This window comes from Triticum urartu, unplaced genomic scaffold, assembly GCF_003073215.2.
Source record: "Triticum urartu cultivar G1812 unplaced genomic scaffold, Tu2.1 TuUngrouped_contig_699, whole genome shotgun sequence".
NCBI lineage: Eukaryota > Viridiplantae > Streptophyta > Magnoliopsida > Poales > Poaceae > Triticum > Triticum urartu.
Window position 1 is genome coordinate 77,837 of NW_024117796.1, and position 21,082 is coordinate 98,918.

A 21,082-nucleotide genomic window follows, 5' to 3' on the forward strand; every position below is an offset into this window, starting at 1 on the left:
GTCGCCGAGCAGATCTGCCTCGACCCCTACGTCATGTTTGAGTGCTACAACCGGGACAAAGGGGACAAGACAAGGGGAAGGGCAAAAGGAAGGGAACGGGAAAGGAAAGGACAACCGTGAGTGAACTTTCTCCATAGCCCTATTTTACCTAGTAGAACATGCCGATTTTTGGTAGTTCGTTGGCATGTATGATGAACTCCCTTACGTTATGTCCTAGTCGATCTACGTGTACCTATATACACTATCTGTGTTGTTCTACATTGCATCATGTTTATGTGGATTTGATGATTTGCATATGAAAGGAACGATCATGGACACTCACATTTGAGCGGCGGCCGAGCGTCGTTTATGGACGCGTTCGGACATGTCCGAGTACAAGGTCCGTAGATGCCGAGAACCGCTAACGTCTATTGCAAGATGACGTAACTTTAGTTTTATTTAATAAAGTAATTTAGTAGAATTTATATAAGAAAGTAACTTTTTTATATCTTTCCCTAATATAATATAATAAACCAGCGATCGCTTCTGGTCGTACGTCGTTGGTGTTTTTGCGAAAGAGCCCCTATGTTACTTCGAAATAAACCCGCAGTCCTGTTTAAGTGGATCTGATAAAACCGTTTTGACAAAAGACACCCTGCCGCATTTGCCCGTGTCCGCCGCCGCCGACCGCAACCAGCGCCTCCACGCGCGGGCGGCTCGCGCTCGTGCCTCCCTGCCGCCCCGCGCAGCCGCCCACCGGAGCTCCGCTACCGGACCAACGCGCCGCCATGCCCTCCTCTCCTTCTTCCTTCCCCTCCCCCTTGTTCTATTTCTCACATCCCCCCCTCGCTCTCTCCTTCGCAGGAAGCGGAAGCCATGGCCCTGGACCTCCATGTCAGACCGCCGCCCCGCGCTGGCCGGCCATCGGAGCGCCGCCGCCGGACCAACGCGCCGCCCTGCCCTCCTCTCCTTCTTCCCTCCCTTCCTCTGGTTCTATTTCTCACATCCCTCTCTCTCTCCCCCCCTTCACAGGAAGCGGAAGCCATGGTCGTTGGATCTCCATGCCGGACCGCCACCCCACGCCGGCCGGCCACCGGAGCGCCGCCTCCGGAGCAACGCGGGTTGCCGCGCTGGACCGCAAGCGGATGCACTGATTGTGCTCGACGGAGATGGGCCCTGTGTGTGCCCTGCAGCCTGGACGAAACTCCGGCGAGGCCATGAGCTCCCGAGCCCCAACCCGGGTGTAGGAGCGTACGGGAGCACCGTCGTGGATCCTGCGCGTCCTAGGTCCGCCGAGGCCACGGGCTCCCAAGTCGGGCATAGGTGCGTACTGGAGCAACGCCCGCCTGGGCGAGGTCCTCCTGCTTCTGGAGGAGGCGAACAAGCCGAGCCAAGCCATGAGGCGCCCGTGGCCAACATAGTGTATCCTTCAATTGAACTATCTGATGTTTTTTCTACGTATCTGTGTCATTGACCCATTGTCTAGAGTGTGATTTCACACGTTTGATTTCAGCCAATCATCTATGAAGTGCGACCTTCCATGCTTGAATTCTACAATATCCACTGATGAATTTCATGCTTTTAGTGAACCTCAACAAATTCATGGAAAACGTATTTAATTTTGCTCATCTGATTCGCTTTGCTGCATTATTAGTATGCCTGCCAGACTCCAAATTCAAACCTATAGCCTATAATAAACCCCAGTTCTTTTAATCAAGTTTAAACATTTGAGTTCCGTTTTTGGGTTGGAATTTATCAGTGGCCATGTAAGACTGGAAATTGCTCACCACGTGTTCCTTAATGTATATTGTTCCAATAGCTATTAAACCTTCGATATGCTGGAGGGTGATGAGGTGACATGGAGCTAAACATAGATTGAAGATTCTGTCATGGGTTCCTCAGAGAAGATAGAACAAATGCGTATGGAGATCCAGCTGTTGAAGATGCCGAGGGACAAGAACATTCAGGAGTTGTTCGCCTAATGGGTTGGTGAGAACAAGAATACAGTTAACATCATCACAGAGCCCTGCACATCTCGCATGCACAACTCATATGTCTCTTCCTACCAGGGAGCGTTCGTAATACTTTGCCTGATTCTATTATGGATTACCCATTTTGTTTACAAGTTGACGTACTTATTAATTTGGTGTCGTATTAAATACACCGGAGTCTGTTCTTGTGCAAAGGAAATTTGATTGGGATTGGCCGCACATCTTAAATGCATCTAGAAAATTAACCACAGATAGATTTCACTCTTATCGCTCTTCTATTCAATACATTTTGATTGCTGAAATTTGAAACAATGACCAGGTTCTGTAGGAAGCACAAGAAAGTGGGTATGAAAGCTATGAGACGATGGCCAATACAGATATTGACAGGGCTGGAATATCATTAGAGTCCGGCGCTAACGAATATACATAGCGACTTAAAGTGTGACAATATATTCATAAATAGTCCTGATGGAACAGTGAAGATCGGCGACTATATGGTCTGGCGACATTATTGCATCAATGGAAAAAGCAAAGTGTCAAAGGTGTGTGACATTGTGTTTTTCTGACAGCTACGGATCTGTGAAAATATACCTATTCTATTTACTGTGGATATACTCTCAGGTTACTTTGTTTAAAAATTTATTCTGGTCGTGTACTAACAACCATTGTGTTAAAATGCAGGCGCATTAGACTTTACAGCACCAGAACGCTTCACTGGCAATACAATGAGTTGCTTGGGTATTCCAATCCCCTTGCTGAACCCTGTGCTATTCGCAGCCTCTTCTGTCAATCCAGCAGCACACCGCTGCCCTTCGCATCCTCCCTGCATCACTGCAACTGGGCCGTGCTCACATCGTCTGCGGTCACATGCGCAATCTTTGCGCTCGACGCTGCCTCCACCGAGATACATTGCAAGGTCTGTTCATAGCCACGGTTCTTGCTCCATACCATTGTTGATGCTCCTGTTAATGGATAAGTGTCCAACAAAATTACCTGCAGGGTGCCTGAAACGCCCACTGCTGGGTACATGCATACAACAATTATGCCATGTCTTCCCTATTCGATCGGTCGCACAGGTATGTTTCTTTTCCTTCTTTGTTTAGTTTTAAAGAAAAGATTAATTTCTGAACTCACCATATTTTTATACTATATATAAGCATGGATGACTAGAATAGTTGATTGTCAGTTCACTTATATTTCTGCTATGGAAAGGAGCATCAGTTTTACGCATGCTTCCCGGGTCCTTGGTGAGAGGCCTCTGTGATGTTATTCTTTTAGGTAAGCTTTACTCAGGTTGCTACTCATGTCACAGTGTCTGTAATTTAGCCAGAGTCAGGTTCAGAGTTATTGACTGAATTTTTCGGGCACAACCATCAAGCAACCTGAGTAAAGCTTACCTAAGCCAATGATTTTGTTCTTTTAGCTAGAGCCAGGTTCAGAGTTGTTCACTCTGGATTTTTTGGGCACAACCATCAAGCAAGCTAGCACGTATTGTTTAACTGAAGCAAAGGGCAGCTAAGCTATGAATGCTTCATTCTTTGTTCTACACAAATGCAGCTACTATTTGTATTTGATCTGAGCAAAGGTGCAACCAATTGAAGTTATTTTGAAGAACCTGCACCTGAGTATATATGTTCTGATTTTATAGCCTGCAGAGTCTGTAGAGTAAAGTTTGTACATTTTGTGAATCGCTTTGTTCCTGTTTCCCTTGGTGTATAGTCTATACTGTATCAGGTTATTTACTATGTGCAGATTTGTTTGTGCCATTGCCGATCATGTACTTCTTTCTGTGCTTGGAAGCATAGTCTCATCGTATCCCCTAGATCTGTATAAGTATATTTAGCTCACATACACTTGGCATTTGTTCTTCAAAAGGCGATGTCCTCGATGCTGGACTCCTGGTAACAGTTTATTACATGTTATTTCTTTTTTTGGTGAGTCTTTTCTTGAGATTTAGGATTATGGAGTTAACGGGTGTTACTTTTGACCTGCTAATACAGCTGCGTTAAACTTTTTGCTCTTCGAAAGCAACTATGTAAGTCTGACGCTAACATAATGTTTACTGCTAAAATACTTTAGTAGGTATAACTTAGAGTCAGGAACACAAGTAGAATTTCATAGAAATCTGTCTAGCTCCTGTAGATGAAAGACTTCCTGCAAGTGAGCTCTTGAATAACTCTTACCTCCAGGAAGATGAGGTCTATTCCAGCGCCTTCAATTTCAGTCTCTCTGGTCTCAAGTGTGACTGAAGATGGGTGGCAATCTGCAAGTTTCGTGCTTTGGAAGGGTGAATTCTTACTGAAAAACCATATGTTTCTTACCGACCATATTAATTTATTGCTAAGGTTTCCTCATACCACTGGTAAATATAGCACTGAAGAAACTTTTAAATCAAACTTTACTTCAGTCTTTAATGACACTACGAATTATTTCAGGCTGTTTAAAGAATGCTGAGTTGTCAAGCGAGGTGCTGCAGTGGCTGGCGTTGCCGAGCATGGGACGACGTCTCTAGGCTCCTGCCTGAGGCAAGCCTCTCCGGCCTCCTCGGATGCCCTCTAGGAACTGGCACTGCGTATGATGGTCTCCTCACCTAGCACCTAGGTTGACCTAGCCACCGCCATCGAAGCGGAGAGTTGACAATATATGTATGATTGTTGGACGTGTCAGTCCTGCCATTGACATGTTCAAAACTATGAATTGGGTGATTACAAATATGCTTTGATCAATGAAATGAAAGGATGTTCTGTTACATCTTGTTGTGCAGATATAGGGCTTGAATTATTTTCGGTCGTATCATCTTGGCCCTATAATAAAAAAGCGAGTGTGGGAGTGCGCGACCAGTTGCTACCAGTATCAAGGTGCACTTGATGTGTAGTTATCAGTCAATGAGAACCATAGAAAAATGGAGGCACGGACTCTAGGAGTATATATCCGCTCCCCGAAAAAGGGTGTGCTATATATTGAATGGTTCAATATAGGTCAGTGAGTTTGAGGCAGCAAAAAGCTTTAGAGCTAAAATCAATAGGAAAGGGTATTTGTTTCTTAAGATGTTTTTTTGATAAATATTTTTTTTTGAATTAGTTAGTTAGTAATAAGAGAGAAAAGGAGACCATGACTTGATTGTCTATTTATCCTTGCTCCATATTCGAAGTTTCTGCCAGCTGTTGTCGTCAACCTACCCTTGCATGCCATCTACTTCCAATTCACTTTTGTGAGAGGTGTATGCCCGACCGTCGACATTGATGCATCCTCTCACTCAACATCATGTCTCCGCAGGATGGAGCTTAGATCGGTGAATTGCATAATGGTCAACAAAGAGGCAAAAAGTAGATGATTTTGACGCTTTCGATGGTGCATGCGGAGGTATTTTTCACCTTTTGCCTATAGCAACACACGGGTCTTCTGCTAGATGAGACTGGGGCGAAGCCCACAGTCATTATAAATTTTCATAATTACAAGTCGGTGTAGGAAGGGGCTCATGAAAGCCGCGTGCTAGAGTGTGATGACCAATCCCCGGTTCGGCGTTGGCACCATCAACAATGCACAACGGATCAGACTTTGAGTGATCCTCCACAACCCAGGTCCTTGATCCCGCTCACGGTAGTGAAGCACTGCGATGGCCGCCAATGACACCCTACTCAGGGTGCTACCTTCCTCGATGGCCTCCATGTTATCACTGTAGCGGGATGCGTGAGACCAAGTGTAGGGAATAGCTTGCGGAGAGCGATCCTCATGTCCAGCTCGACAAGATTAGTTTTTAATGTTTTAAACATTCCATTGTGATTGCACGTTAATGACGTGTGTCATGCAATGGCTGGGATTGACGAAGTCCAGACATGTTGTGATTAGAGGACACTGCGGTAATCGCTGGTGGTGAGAGACTAAGATAAGTGGTGACACGGTGTCGGTGAGGAACTAAGACAAATGGTGACACGAGTGGGACACCATGTTGAAATAGAAGACGTTGAATTGTGGGGGTCTTGAGCCGTATTTATCGGGCCCGTTGCAACGCACGGGCATGTTTACTACTCCCTCCGTTCCTAAATACTTGTCTTTCTAGGCATTTCAACAAGTGACTACATACGGAGCAAAATGAGTGAATCTACACTTTAAAATATGTCTACATACATCCGTATGTAGTAGTCATTTGAAATGTCTAGAAAGACAAATATTTAGAAACGGAGGGAGTAGTATAGAAAAAGGGAGATAAAGGAAGACCTACCCAGTCCCCCGCCGTCACCCATCACCACCACTCCACCACTCCTTTCTTTCGAAGCTTACTGCACCACTCCTTTTTGCTTTGCTCCGGGACAGATCGAGCGAGATCCAGGATGAACTCCCGGCCAGCGACCATGGCGGAGGCCGCACCGCCTCCTCTCCTCGGCGGCCTCCCTGACGAAATCGCCATCTGGGAGATCCTCGTCCGCCTGCCCCCCAAAGACCTCCTCCGCTGCCGTGCCGTCTGCCGTGCCTGGCGCTGCACCACCTCCACCCGCGACTTCCTCCTCGCCCACCACGCCCGCCAGCCCTCCCTCCCTCTCTCCTACGTCAAAAATTACGGCGGCGACCTTTTCACCCTAGACATCATCTCCTTCGACCACCAGGGAGGGGCCGCCACCCCCCAGACCGTCGCGCGACTTCGCCGCCATATCTTAATTCCGAGGGTCTCCTGCGACGGCTTAATCGTCTTCTGGATAGAATGCAAAGCTGGTCAACAACTATTCATCTGCAACCCGGCGACTCGTCAGTATGGTTGCCTCCCGATGCTTTTTGGCGGTCCCCTATCCGCCGTGGGGATGCCTTTTGGCGCTCCCCGACCCGTGGCCGTGGGGATGTACTCACACAGCCCAACCGGCGAGTACCGACTAGTATTGCTGCAGAAAGCTGAAGCACCAGATGGCTCCTCCCTCGTCTACACATACGCTTTAGGCTCCAGCCAGCCGCCGTGGCACCTACACATCGAAGGCCCCAATTTGAACGAACTGGTATTCTCGCGCGGACCTTTCCTGTTCCGTGGTAGCCTGCATTGGTGCATAAGCAACATGATAATTGTGTTCGACACCGTCGCTGAGTCGTTCCGGCAGATGCGCACTCCAGTTGTTCCTAATTTGTCTGATCTGTTTGAGATGGATGGAATGCTCGGCATGTCCAGTTTTGATGATTACAATGATGACGAGCCAATTGTTGATATCTGGATGATGCAGGACTACGAGCACGAGGTCTGGGCTTTTAAATACCGGGTTGAAATACCGTATGCGGAGCTCACCTTGCAGTTTGGATTGTTTTACCCGCGTGATTGTGTGGTGTTTACTTCTTGGGTTGGCGATGTGGTAGTGCTGGTCCCGTTTGGCCGCTGGCTACTTCAGCTTGACGTGGGTGGCAAGCTGGTTGCCAGTTTCGAGGACAGCGGTGGACTCATTGGTCAGCCATATCAGCTCAAGCAAACTCTTGTTCAGCATACCTTCTTTCCTACACTAGAGGGTTATGTTGTCAATGGTTCGCCTTTCATCTGAAGAGAAGATTATGTTGTGAACACGTAGCCTTTCATCCGAGGGCTGTTGACTCTGGTGGTGCTGTCGTATGTATTAACCGGGTCCACTGTGAGCCCACTACCTGCTTTGCTAATATATTAAAAATAATGATGAAGAAGCTTGGATTATGTTATGGCCAGCTTAGTTTATATCTGGAAGAGGCCCACCGGGCAGTAGTTAGGGGGCTTGGCCCACAAGTTATCTTAGGTTAATTATTATGCAAGTTATCTAGGTTATAAATATAGGCTGTAAGACTCTTTCGGAATCAAGCAATAAGAAGAATATTATCTTCTATTGCCCGGCTCCCTGAGGAGCCGGAAACCCTAGCCACCAACAGCCCTAACCGCCGCCGCCCTTCTCCTAGCTCGCGACGGCACCCTGCCGCCGGCGCGCCCGTTCCTCGCCACGCCCTCCTCCATCCTTCCCTTACCACCTACGGCCTAGACCTGGTAGAGTACTTGATTCTACCAATTTGGTATCCAGAGACACCAGGCCGATCATGTCACTCCCTCCATCACCGCCGCCGTTACCATCCACCTCCGTCCCGCTCTCGCTGCCGCCGACCACTTCCATGGCGATGACGGAGATCGCGTCCGGGACCACCGCCCCCTCCGCACCAGCGGCCATCACCACTACGGGGGATCCGCCCCCGCTCCTCTCGCGGGAGGAGGTGTCGGGCACCCTGGGGGAGCTTGTCCAGACGGTCAGTGGCATTACCCTCTACCTCGCCGGGAACCAGCCCCCGCCACCGAGCGCCGTCACCACCGCCTACGGACCGCCGCCGCTACAGTGGGCCGCCCCGGCCCTCCAGGCGCCCTACGCAGGGGCGCCCCAACCGCCGCTGCTGCTGCCGCATTACTCGGCGGCGGGACAGCCTTGGCCAGCGTGGCCGGCCTCCACCGCGCCGCTGGGGGGTCTGACCCAGCAGTTTCTTCCGGCGCCACCGCCGCCCCCCCCCCGACGCAGGCGCCGGTGCAGCAGCTCCACCCGGCGCCACCGCCATCGTCAGCACCACCACCCGCGTCTCGGGCCACGGGTCGACCCCTGCACCAGGTGCAATTTCCGCCGTCACCATCGCCGATTCCGGCGTGGGCGACCGGATCGTCTCCGGGCCCGGTGTACTCCACGGCGCCGGAACACCCGACGCCCTCTCTGCGGTTTGATCATCCTTCCAGCTCGGCGAACTACGCCCTAGAAATCCCCGAACCGGCATACACGCTGCTGGCGACTGCAGCCGCCCCCGGGCACGGCGGGCCGACACCCCCTCGCTTCGCCAAACTGGACTTCGCCACTTACGAGGGCACGGAGGACCCCCTCAACTGGCTCAACCAGTGCGAGCAGTTCTTTCGAGGGCAGCGGACACTCGCTTCGGATCGTACCTGGCTCGCGTCCTATCATCTTCGAGGCGCGGAGCAGACCTGGTACTACGCCCTCGAGCAGGACGAGGGCGGCATGCCACCATGGGAGCGCTTTCGGAAGCTCTATCTCCTCCGGTTCGGGCCTCCTATCCGTGGAAGCCGACTGGCGGCCCTCGGCCGCTTACCCTTCACATCCACGGTGCAGGACTACGCCGACCGCTTTCAGGCCCTGGCGTGCCACGCGCCGGGCGTCTCCGCGACTCAGCGCGCCGAGTTATTTGTGGGCGGTCTGCCGGACCATATTCGCGTGGACGTCGAGCTCCGGGATCCCCCCGATCTCCAGACGGCCATGTACTACGCCCGCGCGTTCGAGCGCCGCGCGGTGGCCATTCAGCAGGACTCGCCGTTCTGGGCCGCTGGCTCACTACCTTCGCCAGATTCCGCACCGGGTCGGTCTGCGCAGGCTTCCGCGGCACCCCTCGCCGCGACCGCGGCGCGCCCGTTCCGCCGGCTCACCTCTGCCGAGATACTCGAGCGTCGCCGCCAAGGGTTGTGCTTCAACTGCGACGATCCCTACAAGCCCGGCCACGCCTGCCCGCGACTCTTCTACCTAGAGGTTGCAGACTACATTCCGGAGGACGCCATCGCCGCCGACCTGGCCGTCCCAGATGTCGAGAAGGTGTTTGACGCTGGTTGATTACCTCGAGGAGTTCAGCAAGCGCTTCCCCACCCTACAGCTCGAGGACGAGCTGTTTGTGCAGGCGGGGAGAAGTGTTATGGCCGGTTTAGTTTATATCCGGAAGAGGCCCACCGGGCAGTAGTTAGGGGGCTTGGCCCACAAGTTATCTTAGGTTAATTATTATGCAAGTTATCTAGGTTATAAATATAGGCTGTAAGACTCTTTCGGAATCAAGCAATAAGAAGAATATTATCTCCTATTGCCCGGCTCCCTGAGGAGCCGGAAACCCTAGCCGCCAACAGCCCTAACCGCCGCCGCCCTTCTCCTAGCTCGCGACGGCGCCCTGCCGCCGGCGCGCCCGTTCCTCGCCACGCCCTCCTCCATCCTTCCCTTACCACCTACGGCCTAGACCTGGTAGAGTACTTGATTCTACCAGATTATTTCATGGCTGTGTTATATTTCATTGAATATCATTTTGGGCGGAAGTGGCTGCTGTGAGTGTTCATGCTAAAAGTACAAGCCATTTGGATCATCGTTTGAAATGTTTGCCTATATTCTGACTAATGTCTCTGTTTCCTTGGACTGAAGAGTGGACTTATTTTCCCTGTTTATATAATGATCTTAGTAGTATTCAATAGTTAGCAATCTAGGTGTCTCTTGTCTCTATTTACTGAACCGAATAATTGACTTGTCTTTTAATTAATGTTACTTTTCTGGAGATTACCTAGTTATCTTTTTAATACTAATTATTTAACAAATGTACCTTTGATTCCTGTTTTTGTGTTTGTTTTTTGCCAAAGGTGAAATGAGGTAGATTATCCTCCTTCTTGGCTTGCAAGTTGTACCTGATTTTCACAAAAGTTGGCGCAGTAGTCAAATGAAATGTTCTGTTATTGCTGTAATTTTGTCTTTTTGTTGCATTATTTGAAAAAAAATATTTCACTTTAGGTGCTAACCGTTGTGAGGAAGCAATGCATCATATGGTGTTGGATCTTAAAATATGCTTGAGAAAGAAACTTGTACTGATGTGCAGAGCCATGATATTTTTTTCTATGACCGGCGCAATGCGTATGAATTGGGTCCACTATGAGATGGTTTGTATCTTTTTTATATACTCCCTCCGTTCCTTTTTACTTCGCATATTAGGTTTGTCCCAAGTCAAACTTTGATTGTTAACAGGTTAGTATGACCAAGAATTTTTGACTGTTAACACTCTTGCGTTGTATTTCATTGAATATCCTTTTGGGCTGAAGTGGTTGCCGTGAGTGCTGATGCTAAAATTACAAGTCATCTGGGCCAGCATTTGAAAATGCTTGCCAATTGTTCCGGCTCATGTGCTATTTTCTTGAACTGAAGAATGGACTTTCTTTTTAGTTCTTAGTACTTAATAGTTAATACTAAATGTTTGCAAATATATGTGCGTTAACTGTTTCTATGTTGTGTTTTAGCAGGTTGCTTACAATGCAATCTTTCAATTAAACTACTTCTCCTAGCAAGTTGCACCTGATTTTCTTACAAGTGCAAGGAGAATTAGTTTAATTGAATGATTGAATTATAAGCAAGTTTTTGATGAAATGCTCTGGTTTGCAGTCCATTCTTGTTCATGATTCCATTGCATTTGGTTAGGTATTCAAACATACTGTTACAATTCTGCCTTTGCGTTGCATCCTTTGGAATTATATTAATCATTTCACTTTATCTGCTAAGCATTCTAAGGAATCAATGCTTCACCTGATGTTTGATCTTAAGATAAGCTGGAGAAATGAAACTTATACTGATAAGCAGAAGAAAGGTTATCATGGTCAGGCGCAGGTGCAGATTGTCTCCCCTTTGGATTCTGTAATTGCCAGCCTCATGTTCTTTTTTCTTTGACCGCCGCAGTGTGTATGAATTAGGTCCACTATGAGCCGGCTAGATAGGTTATAATCAAGAAGCTCTAATTGTTTCATGGTTGCCTGAAATTTACACCTGTGTGAATACTCTTTTTGGCTGAAGTGGTTCCCGTGAAGTTAATACTAAAGTTACAAGTCATTCAGGTTGGCTGATGTTGTAACCGAACTGCTGTTGTAATTCTCGACATCTCCTTTGAGTGGTAATATATTCAGGTGGGGAAGCTCTCCCCCCGGTGACCGTTCAAAAAAAAAAACAAGTCATTCGGGTCAGTTTTTGAAATGTTGCCTGTTGCTCTGACTCATGTCTCTGTTTTCTTGAACTTAGCAGATATACATGCGTGTCATGTTCCTATTTTTTGGCTGCAGCCGATCATCCACTTGTTAGTGATTAACAAGTGATTAAATTATAGCCAGCTTTTCAGAAACGTTCTGCAATTCACTCTTCATTGATCCATTGCATCACTTGGAATATTCTGTTATAATTCCAGGTTATCGGTGCATCATTTGGAATTATCATTTCACTTTGGCTGCTAACTATTTTAAGGAATTAATACTACACTAGCACTATTCCTTTGACAATTAGCTAGGATCACCTATGTAGAGCTGATAGCAAAGATAAGAAATGAACCAAGTGTTTGTGGTGTCTTTCTTACTGTTGTTCTTTTTAACTGCAGTTACTGGTTATTACTTTGCGCATTAGGGATTATTTGGTGTTCACTGTATTCAAGAAACTATCACACCCGATTTCCATCCGCGCACAATACTGTTTGGCAATAATAACTTACCTAAAAGATGTATTCTTATTAGGCCAGTGCAGGCGATCGGCTGCGGTCATCATAAGGAAATAATAGTTCACTGTCATGCCAGGTATGCTCTCAGTTCAAACTATGTCTTGAGCTATGGAGAACATCTTTGCTAGTTTGTACTACGGCTCGCTCCTGTGTTTCCTCCTGAAGCACGGTGCAGCCAGTTTGCAAGACAGGAAGAAAATGAGTTGAATCCTTGTGTGAGTGTGTGCATCTATCGCTGTGGTCATTTTGACAAAATTTTCACGGAGAAGTGTGTGCAGCCTAGCCTAAATGCCTAACTGGTTACCAGATTCCTAGGTTTGTAAGGAACTTGTGATCCGTGCAGTCGTTGGTCTTGTTGTTTCACCTCCCGTTGGTGAGGTGAAACAGCGCATGATGCTACCGATTTCTCGCGCTTTCTATGAGCAAGCATGTTGATGCTCAAAATGATTTTTGTTAAGGGCAATCATGTTTATGCTGAGAATAAGAAGAGACAACAAAACATTAGGAAATAATTGGGTTTTGTGTTGCGACTGACTGTCTGGCGACAAATCACAATAAGAAGAGAAGTACCCTGGGGTGCGACATACGTGGGAATGGGTATGAAGATGCCCACCATGCTACTGCATGTTGTACCCTGGAGTTCGGGAATTACTGCCTGAAGAGGCATTCAGAAGTTCAGGCCCTGACTGGCTGCTCTTAGTCTGTTGGCGCCCTGTACGGAGATCAGAAGCAATGTCCTGCTGATGTTGTGCCGCTGGTTTTTGGCACCTGAGGAATGGTGTTGTTATTCAGAGCAAAAGTCCTGTTAACTGATAGCAGTTTTTCATTTATTTTCTTTTTTCTTTATGTTGTACATATTGTAAGTTTAATTTTTAATGAAAATTACTTTGTGGCTCAAGAGCAAAGGTAACGGTAACCATTGGCTCCTCCAGTATTATTGTTTTGTCTTTGCCCGACCACCTGATTTCCAGATGTTTGCTTGACGATAAGAAGTGCAAGCAGAACATGTTTGCTTGATGCAAGGCGACGGAGGACACAGCAGAGCATCCCTGATGGAATATGGTGTCCGATGCTTTAACGTCAACACTTAAGAATAGGTCACGCTGGTGGACTGGAAGGTTCAGAAGAGCAGAAGACAGAGCAACAGAAATGCACACGAGCTGACAGGAAGGATCAGTCTACGGATACGAATGTGGGAGGACGTCATCCAACGTCAGCACAACAACTCAAACTAACCTAACAAAATTCGATCAAACACGGCCGGATTTCATATAAAAATGCCGGATTTTCATATAAACATGACGGGTTTCATTACATTTACATCAACTAAGCGGTGCTAGTCCGTCTCTCAAGGTATAGTAATACCTCATTTAAATGGCCGCCCGCGGATCTTTTTGTCTTCCTCATGTCCGGCAGACTGATCATCGGACTGCCGGAAGCTCCGGAGGAATATACTCTAGCACAAATGATGGCTCGCTTCCCCACCGCTCATCGGAGTGGAACCCCAGCTGATGCTTCAGCGGGAGGGGAAGGTGGCGCCTACGCTTCCGTGAAGCCCATGTGGGATCGACAGAGGCCCTCGCAAGAGAAGAACCGGACAAGACATCGGTTGTGTACACCGGTGTCGCCTCGGCGGTGGTCTTCATGGAACCCAAGCGGCGGCCACTTCCCGTGTTCTACTTCTCCTCGATGATGATGGCGAACACGAAGGCGCTGGCCACTGACTCGTCACTTTCCGTGCACCCGGCTTCTGTCTCTACCTTCATGGCGCGACCGCAGGCACGGGAGGCGTGGGCGCAGACATGGGAGGCACGGTATGACGCGGCGTCGTCGATGGCAGCGACGATGCCCGTGCGGCCGTGCTCCCCGCTGGCTCGCCACTCCTCATCGAGCTGGCCTGGAGTGCCGAGGTGTTGTACCATGTGCCGGCTTGGATGGCAACTGGCTCTGTCAGGCTAGGCGAGAGAGGTGGAGCAGCGAGCTGCCTCGCTCGTATCTGGCGGGCTCGGCCGGCCACCCAGACGGCTTATATGCCGGAGAACTGCTCTTCGGAAGCCATCAAAAGAATGATGGAGGAGATGGGGGGGCGGCGGAGGGGTGCGATTCTTGCCCGGGATCGTCTGGCCTTGTTTAAATAGAAGGCGGATGGAAGGAGCTCGGCCGGCGTTGCGTTTAAAACCGGCCTGCTCATGAACGGACATGTGGTCAGAATAAGTTTCTCGGCTTCCATGCCGGTTTAATATCTCATATGTAATTGCCTACTTATTGCGGCCAATGTTTTGATGTCATATGCGTGTTCACATACACGGGAGTGCTGTTTTGGCTCTTGGATGCATATGCTCCCTAATGAACAGTAAATTCAAAATAAATAATAAATAAAATTTAAAATTCTGAATGCGAGGCGAGATGACGGTGCTTCACCGGTGAAAAAACAAAAATAAGTGTAATATTTGGAGATAACATTTGTCGTTTGACTTGTTTTTTTTTTGCACAGATCAAAATACTTAAACTTTCCTCCTAAAAATTTGCAGGTAGCGTTTTGGTGTGACAATGATCATATTTATTTTTTTTCATATTTTTTGACATTTGGAAAAAAGTTATGGGGAGGAGCATATGCTCCCAAGAGCCGAATTTGATTACCGGCACATATACGCCCAATAACCGCTTCCCATGCAACCTTGCCGAGAGGTTTTTTTTCAAAACGGAGGCAAAAGTTTTGCCTCATCGATTAATTAAGAAGACAACTGGCATATTTGTTTTGCTATTACGGTGGTGACCACGTGCCCACAGATGCTGCAACCGCTATCGCTAGATGCTGAAACCGGCATAATGTTTTGCTACTACGGTGGTGACCACGTGCCCACAGATGCTGCAACCGCTATCGCTAGATGCTGGAACCGGCATAATGTTTTGCTACTACGGTGGTGACCACGGTGGCGCGACGGCCGCAAAACCAGAGGCGGCAATGTCGAGAATGCTACAACCACGAGGCCACCTGCTAGAACCTGCAACGCCATTTGTTACAGCCGTCTTCTTTTTGCTGGAACCAGAGAAGATCGAGGCTACGACTTGCGCACGGCGAGCTACAACCAGTGACAGGATAAGCTACAACCGATGCAATTTTTTGCTGGAACTACATATAGTGGTTTTCGCGAGTTACTTTGCCGCCTCCATGAACGTTGCAACTGGGGAGGCGCCACCAGCGGCGAAGCTGTCAGCGACGAGCAGCGGCGCCGTGGCCGGCGACGGCTACCCACGGCCGCAAAGGTCGAGGAGGAAGTGTGGGAGAGCTGCTACCGTCGTGCAGCAGGGCTGCAACCAGCAACTCAAAAATGCGAGCATCTACGGCAGCGACCGACGGCGTGGCGAGCGTCGATGGCGAGGCAACTCTGGGGAGCTTCGAGCGCCTAACCAGGATCCGCGACGCCGACGCCAGGTGCTTCGAACGGCGGCCGCGGGTGAGCCGTGCCTCGCTGGATTAGAGTCGCGTTTTAGAGCGAAGCTGTTTGGATAGAGGAGACAATCGAACGGCTGTGTTAATGTTAATCGGGCGGTGCACATCCGACCGGCCGAAAGTTTCGGCCGGCGCACCGGCGCAGAGTGCTCCTCTTACAAAAATTTCTAAAAATTTTATGTACAAAGTTACCGGTATTGTTATAAAAAAGAAAATATCTATAGACATACTATCTTTGAAATCACGCGGCTGAAGCGATTGGTGGGTGCACTGTGATCTTTTCTCGGCACCAATTCAAGCATTCCGGATCGTCGAGCCATGGCCTCCCTTATCATGCTCGTATCCTGCACAATTTGGAACGAAAGAACGCTAGAGTCTTCCGCCACAAAAAGACGCCACCGCCAATCCTTCTCAAGCTTATTATAGATGAGGCCAACTTATGGGTTACTGCAGGGACTAAACAATTAGAGAAAATTGTATTGCGCGAGTAATTGTCATGCCGTACTTCGGTCTTGTGTAACTCTACAAAACTCTATTCTCCTCTACTTTAATAGATGAGGCAAATTTTTTGCCTCCATTTCGAAAAAAAATATGCCAGTTGTAGCACTTTGGATCGCCGGTTGTAGCATATTTGGACCCCTGATGTAGCAAAAAAACATATGCCAGTTTTTGCTGGAATGGGGCATTGGTGGTGCTACAACCAGCCACGGGATTTGCTGGAACCGAACATTAGTGGTGCTACAAAACAGCCATGAAATTTGCTGGAACCGGCTTTCTTCCTCGAGGACAACCATGACATTTATCTTTTCTTTTGCTTCAACCGCAGAGGTCAAAGCTGCAACCAGTGTTGCGCAGTGCTGGAAAGGTTCGGTAGGTGATGGACGGAGGAGGTGACCATGGTGAACGGCCGACCAATGTCGACGAGGGAGCTGAGCTGCAAGCGGAGGCGACAGGGAAACTGCATCTGCTGGCACGAGCGCTGTAGTTTTTTTCAAGAGAGAGCTGAGCTGCATCTGCTGCGTGCGGGAGCTGCAACTTTTTTCGAGAGAGAGCTCGCATCCTGATGTGATGTGGTCGTCGGGGGAGAGCCGGGATGGTGCTGGAGGTCCCCTCGCCGGCCGGCTGTGCAGTAGACGCGCGCTCGCTGCGGGAGGCCAGGAGCGGGGCGGAAGAGAGGATAAGGGGGCATGTGCGGGAAAAACGAGACCGCCAGATCAGATTAATTGAGAATTTGGGATCGAGCGAGCTCGCGAGACCGGCCGAAGTTTCGGCCGGTGTACCGTACCCAAACGTTTTCCTTTTTGCAAGAGCCCATATCCTAACTTCGCTTCGCTCCGCTTCGGTCGAAACCTACCGACGACGGGTCTCAAAAAAATGAGATCAACCCAAGGGCTAACCTTCATTGGCTTTTCTTTATAGGAGAAACTTCATGGACACCACGCGTCCGTGCCGGAACTCGAACTCGGATGGGCTGGCAGCAACCTCAGCTGCCCAGCCAACAGGTCGACGCCCCGTTCTCCGACAACGGGTCTCGCTTCATCAGAAGTTAGCCTTATCTTTATACTGAATTTGAATCACGACATGACACTTCATCATCTCCGCGAGCTGTGCTTGCCGAGCTGGTTCACAAGCTGCCTCGCGGCTTCTACTCCCTCATGCCTCTCGAGGCATGCAGCCCAGCAGCTCTAGCAAACATCTCTACTACTACCACCACCATTGACAAGGATAACTACAACCGAAGCCATACTCATTTTCTTCTCTTTGGCCGACAACCAGATTTACAAGAGATTACTCCATCAATTAGCCAGATTGCCAAAGCTGCACAACACACGCCCAAGTTTTCCTTTTCGGTTCAACACGCCATACCCTGTTCTTCTTAAACTGTACTTACCGTATTCCATATACTACAGAGAACATGCTTTGATTTAAGCACGATCGCGGCAGGCAACGACATGCTTGCCTTGTGTACGTATGCACAGACGCATGGATGAAAGTTTGGAGCTCCGTCAGTGGCAGATGGGGCACATCATCAAGCCGTTCTCGTTGCACCTGCCGCACCTCTCGACCACGCCGCCGGTGCCGCCGACCACCACCTTGCACCCGCCGCCGCACTCCAGGCACGGCACGAACCGCGCCCCGCCGCACCCCTCGCAGCCGCGGCCGTCCTTGGCCGCGCACGCCTCCCCGCGCGCCCTGGCCCAGCGCAGCATCTCCGCCAGCTTCCCACTCTCCACCAGCTCCGCGCACGCCTCCGCGCCGCCCAGGTACCGCCCCATCACGAACAGCCTCGGCGGCGGCGAGACGCCGGCGCCCTGCTCCTCGTCGGCCGCCAGCAGCTCCCGGAGCTCGCGCAGGTACTCCCCATGCAGCGCCACGTCGCGCTCGTCCACGGTCAGGCCCGCCGCCTCCGCGCACGTCTCGACCGCCGCTCGCGCGCGCTCGCAGTCCTCGAACGTGCGCCGCACGCCGCGGAGCGTCGTCGTGTACAGCACCACCCCGCCGCCGCTCGCGCCCGGGGGGCGTCGCTCCGGATACCCCTCAAACGGGTCCCTCCGGCGCCACTTGGGCGCGGCGGCGGTCCCGTCCGCGTTCTTGGCCTCGCGGTCCCGCAGCAGGAAGGGGTTTTCTTTCACGACGCGCCGCCCTGTGAGCTCCGGCGGCGGGGGCTTCTTCGTGTCAGAATCCTCAGCGACATGCGCGTACGGCCTCACCGGCGGCGGGTCCTTCTTGGCAGCTTCGACCGTGCCGCCAACAGACGGCGTCTGGGACGTCTGCTCCTTCTGCGTTGGCGGCGGCGCCGCCGGCTGGGCCTGTACCTCAGCTGGCTGCTTCTTCTTCTTCTTTTTCTTCTTGGGGGCAGGCTTGGGTTCCGCCGTTTGCTTGGAGTCGAGCGTAGGCTTGATGTCTTCAAGGGCCTTGCTCACCTCGGACCACGACGCCGGCGCGAGCTCGTAGCCGTCGAGCTTGTCGAGGATAGGGAGCGCCACGCCGGCGGTGGGCTTCTTGGCGTCCTGCTCTTCCTCCTCCTCTTCCTCTTCATCGTCGTCTTCGTATTCGTCATCACTCTGGTCTGCCTCGACGTCGCCGTTGGCGGCGGCGGCGTTCTGCTTGGCGATGAGCCACGGCTCCTCGACGGCGCTGATGTCGAACAGGGAGACGCTGGTGGCCGGAGGGCGGTAGGCGACCTCGGCCACCGCCACTTCCTTGGAGCCCGAGCAACCCATGGTGCGCCTGGTGCCTTGGAGCTAGGCGAGGTGAGAGACTTGGCTGGCGAGCTCCAGGAACGGCTTTTGTGGCTGTGGAGGGAAGGCGAGTTCGGAGGAGAGGATGCGATGGAAGCTGTGGAGGGAGTGGGCTGCTTGGGTGGTGATAAGATGGTGCGCACGGATGGACTCGCGGCCCGGTTAACATCGGAGCTGCTCCCAAATTTCTTCCCGCCGCTCTGCGCCATGGAATTGCATTTCCTGTTTCCTTGTCTCTTTGTCTTCGAAAAACCAGTGGCCGAGGAGTGCTTAAACCAATACTGATATACTACTAGTACACACCAAGCTACAGTAGGCTCTACATCCCAGTCGACTGGAAATTCGGATTTTTTTTGTTGATGATCAATACGAGTTAGTACTTCTCACCTAACCAAAATCCACATGGTTACACACATTGTATAGACTGGGTTTTTATTTTATGGGGCATAACTTTTTTTATGCAACTGCATTTTTAACCAGCTGAATTGATGTGCTAGTTACTGCCAAAAAAAATGATGCGATAAAAAAAATTGCGAGAAAACTTTCGATCTATTCATTTTCAATCATGACAGTACAACGAACACCAGGAATAATAAAAATTACATCCAGATCCTTAAACCACCTAGCAACGACTACAAGCACTGAAGCGAGCCGAAGGCACGCCGCCGTCATCGCCCCTCCCTCGGCGGAGTCGGGCACAACTTGTTGTAGTAGACAGTCGGGAAGTTGTCGTGCTAAGACCCCATAGAACTAGCGCACCATAACAGCAACCGCCGCTGATGAAGAATAACGTAGATCGAAAGAATCCGACCCAAAAACGCACGAACATAGACGAACAACAACCAGATCCGAGCAAAGATTCCACGCAGCCACCTCCTCCTCCTCCAAAAAAAGCCAGGGTTTCTGCCTCTCGCCAGCTCTGCCGCAGGTCCGCCTTGTCTCCGGTGGCCCTAGGGCCATGGGGCGCGGTGGATCCTAACAAGGGCCAGTTGGAGGACTCCGTTGTGAGTCGTTCCTTTGAGATATGTTAGGGTTTGTGTCCTGCTCAGGAAGGCGAGACGGCGGGGGCTCCTTGAAGATGGAATAAATGTCTCTCCGCCTAGCCCCCGTTTCGGTGGTGCGTCTAGCATCGTTGGTGGGCGTGTGGAGGTGTGTCTCAGGTGGATCTATCCTCGGTGAATTTGCTACCAGTATAACAACAATGCGTTGATCCACCGTGGTCGTTACTTCCCTACCAAAGGTCCGAAGCCAGGCTAACCTTGTCGATGACAGCTGGGAAGTCTTCATGCATTAGTCATATCCTTAGTTTTCCTCCTCCCCAAGAAGCGACTCCCATGCGACTAGGGTTTTCCCTCTTCCCATCGGTGTCGGTCCGCCTCACTTTCGATCCTCTTTGGGTCATGGAGGTGGAGAGGTCCCCCCCCTCTTAGGCGAGAGGGACCATGCTCTTGTCCTTGTTTGGTTCATCATCCCGGTTGGGGCTTGTGGCGGCGTCGATGTACCCTACTAGGGATAATGTCTCTATGTCCAATCCCCCCCCCCTCCTCCTCGGTGGTGCATTCTAGCGGCGTTAGAGGGTGTGTGACGATGTGTCTCCATCATCTCGTGGGATTCGATCATGCTGGTGTTTGATGGATCTGTTTCGAACCAATCTTTGTTTTTCTTCGGTTATGTGTCTACATATTTGATCCTTCCGATCTAAATTTTCTTGATTGATGACAGTTATTCTGGTGCACTGATCCAATCTTTGTTTTTCTTCGGTTATGTGTCTACATATTTGATCTTTCCGATCTAAATTTTCTTGATTGACGACAGTTATTCTGGTGCATTGGTCCGATCGGGCCTTAGCACGACCACTTCCATACTAAAACAAGGTTTGCTCGCTTCTTGAGATGACATTAATCTACACTGGAGCACCGTCGAATTCGTCCATGAACAAACTCAAGAAGGATCAAAACCCAAAAGACCAACTCGAAGGTGAGACACTGCCTTTCATCTGAACACCACTGCAAGAAAAAACCTAACTTAAACTACTAGCCATAGCGAAGAAGCTGGGATTCCTCCTCTTCACACAACCAAACAAGCAGAGGGGAGAAGAGCCCATGGGCTGGCCGATGGGGCCAAAAGGGATTTAGATCTGCCGCAGCTTGTGTGAGAGAAGGAGA

At 50.2% G+C, this 21,082-nt stretch overlaps 2 protein-coding genes and 1 long non-coding RNA gene across 18 annotated transcripts; 2 read left to right on the plus strand and 1 right to left on the minus strand.

Moving 5' to 3' along the window:
• Positions 1-626: 626 nt before the first annotated feature.
• LOC125531370 lies at positions 627-4,719 on the plus strand. Of its 16 annotated transcripts, none has more exons than XR_007293187.1 (9): positions 627-1,401; positions 1,799-1,968; positions 2,290-2,512; positions 2,652-2,886; positions 2,970-3,046; positions 3,723-3,871; positions 3,971-4,005; positions 4,104-4,332; positions 4,406-4,719. It is a non-coding gene; the product is annotated as an uncharacterized LOC125531370 (long non-coding RNA). The 16 variants fall into 16 exon arrangements; XR_007293188.1 differs by having other exon boundaries at positions 4,160-4,332; XR_007293178.1 differs by having other exon boundaries at positions 2,970-3,871.
• Positions 4,720-5,876: 1,157 nt separating this feature from the next.
• Positions 5,877-13,080, plus strand: LOC125531373 (F-box protein At5g49610-like). The gene has a single exon (XM_048695785.1). The coding sequence runs from the start codon at positions 6,302-6,304 to the stop codon at positions 7,481-7,483; it is 1,182 nt and encodes a 393-aa protein (XP_048551742.1). The 5' UTR covers positions 5,877-6,301; the 3' UTR covers positions 7,484-13,080.
• Positions 13,081-17,405: 4,325 nt separating this feature from the next.
• On the minus strand, positions 17,406-19,051 carry LOC125531371 (glutaredoxin domain-containing cysteine-rich protein CG12206-like). Its single transcript, XM_048695784.1, has one exon. It carries the CDS (start codon positions 18,897-18,899, stop codon positions 17,682-17,684), a length of 1,218 nt encoding a protein of 405 aa, XP_048551741.1. The 5' UTR covers positions 18,900-19,051; the 3' UTR covers positions 17,406-17,681.
• Positions 19,052-21,082: the final 2,031 nt, after the last annotated feature.

Bases quoted from the DNA above. Each gene is read 5' to 3' on its own strand.
- LOC125531373 (XM_048695785.1), top strand. From the start codon at position 6,302: ATGAACTCCCGGCCAGCGACCATGGCGGAGGCCGCACCGCCTCCTCTC.
- LOC125531371 (XM_048695784.1), bottom strand. From the start codon at position 18,899: ATGGGTTGCTCGGGCTCCAAGGAAGTGGCGGTGGCCGAGGTCGCCTAC.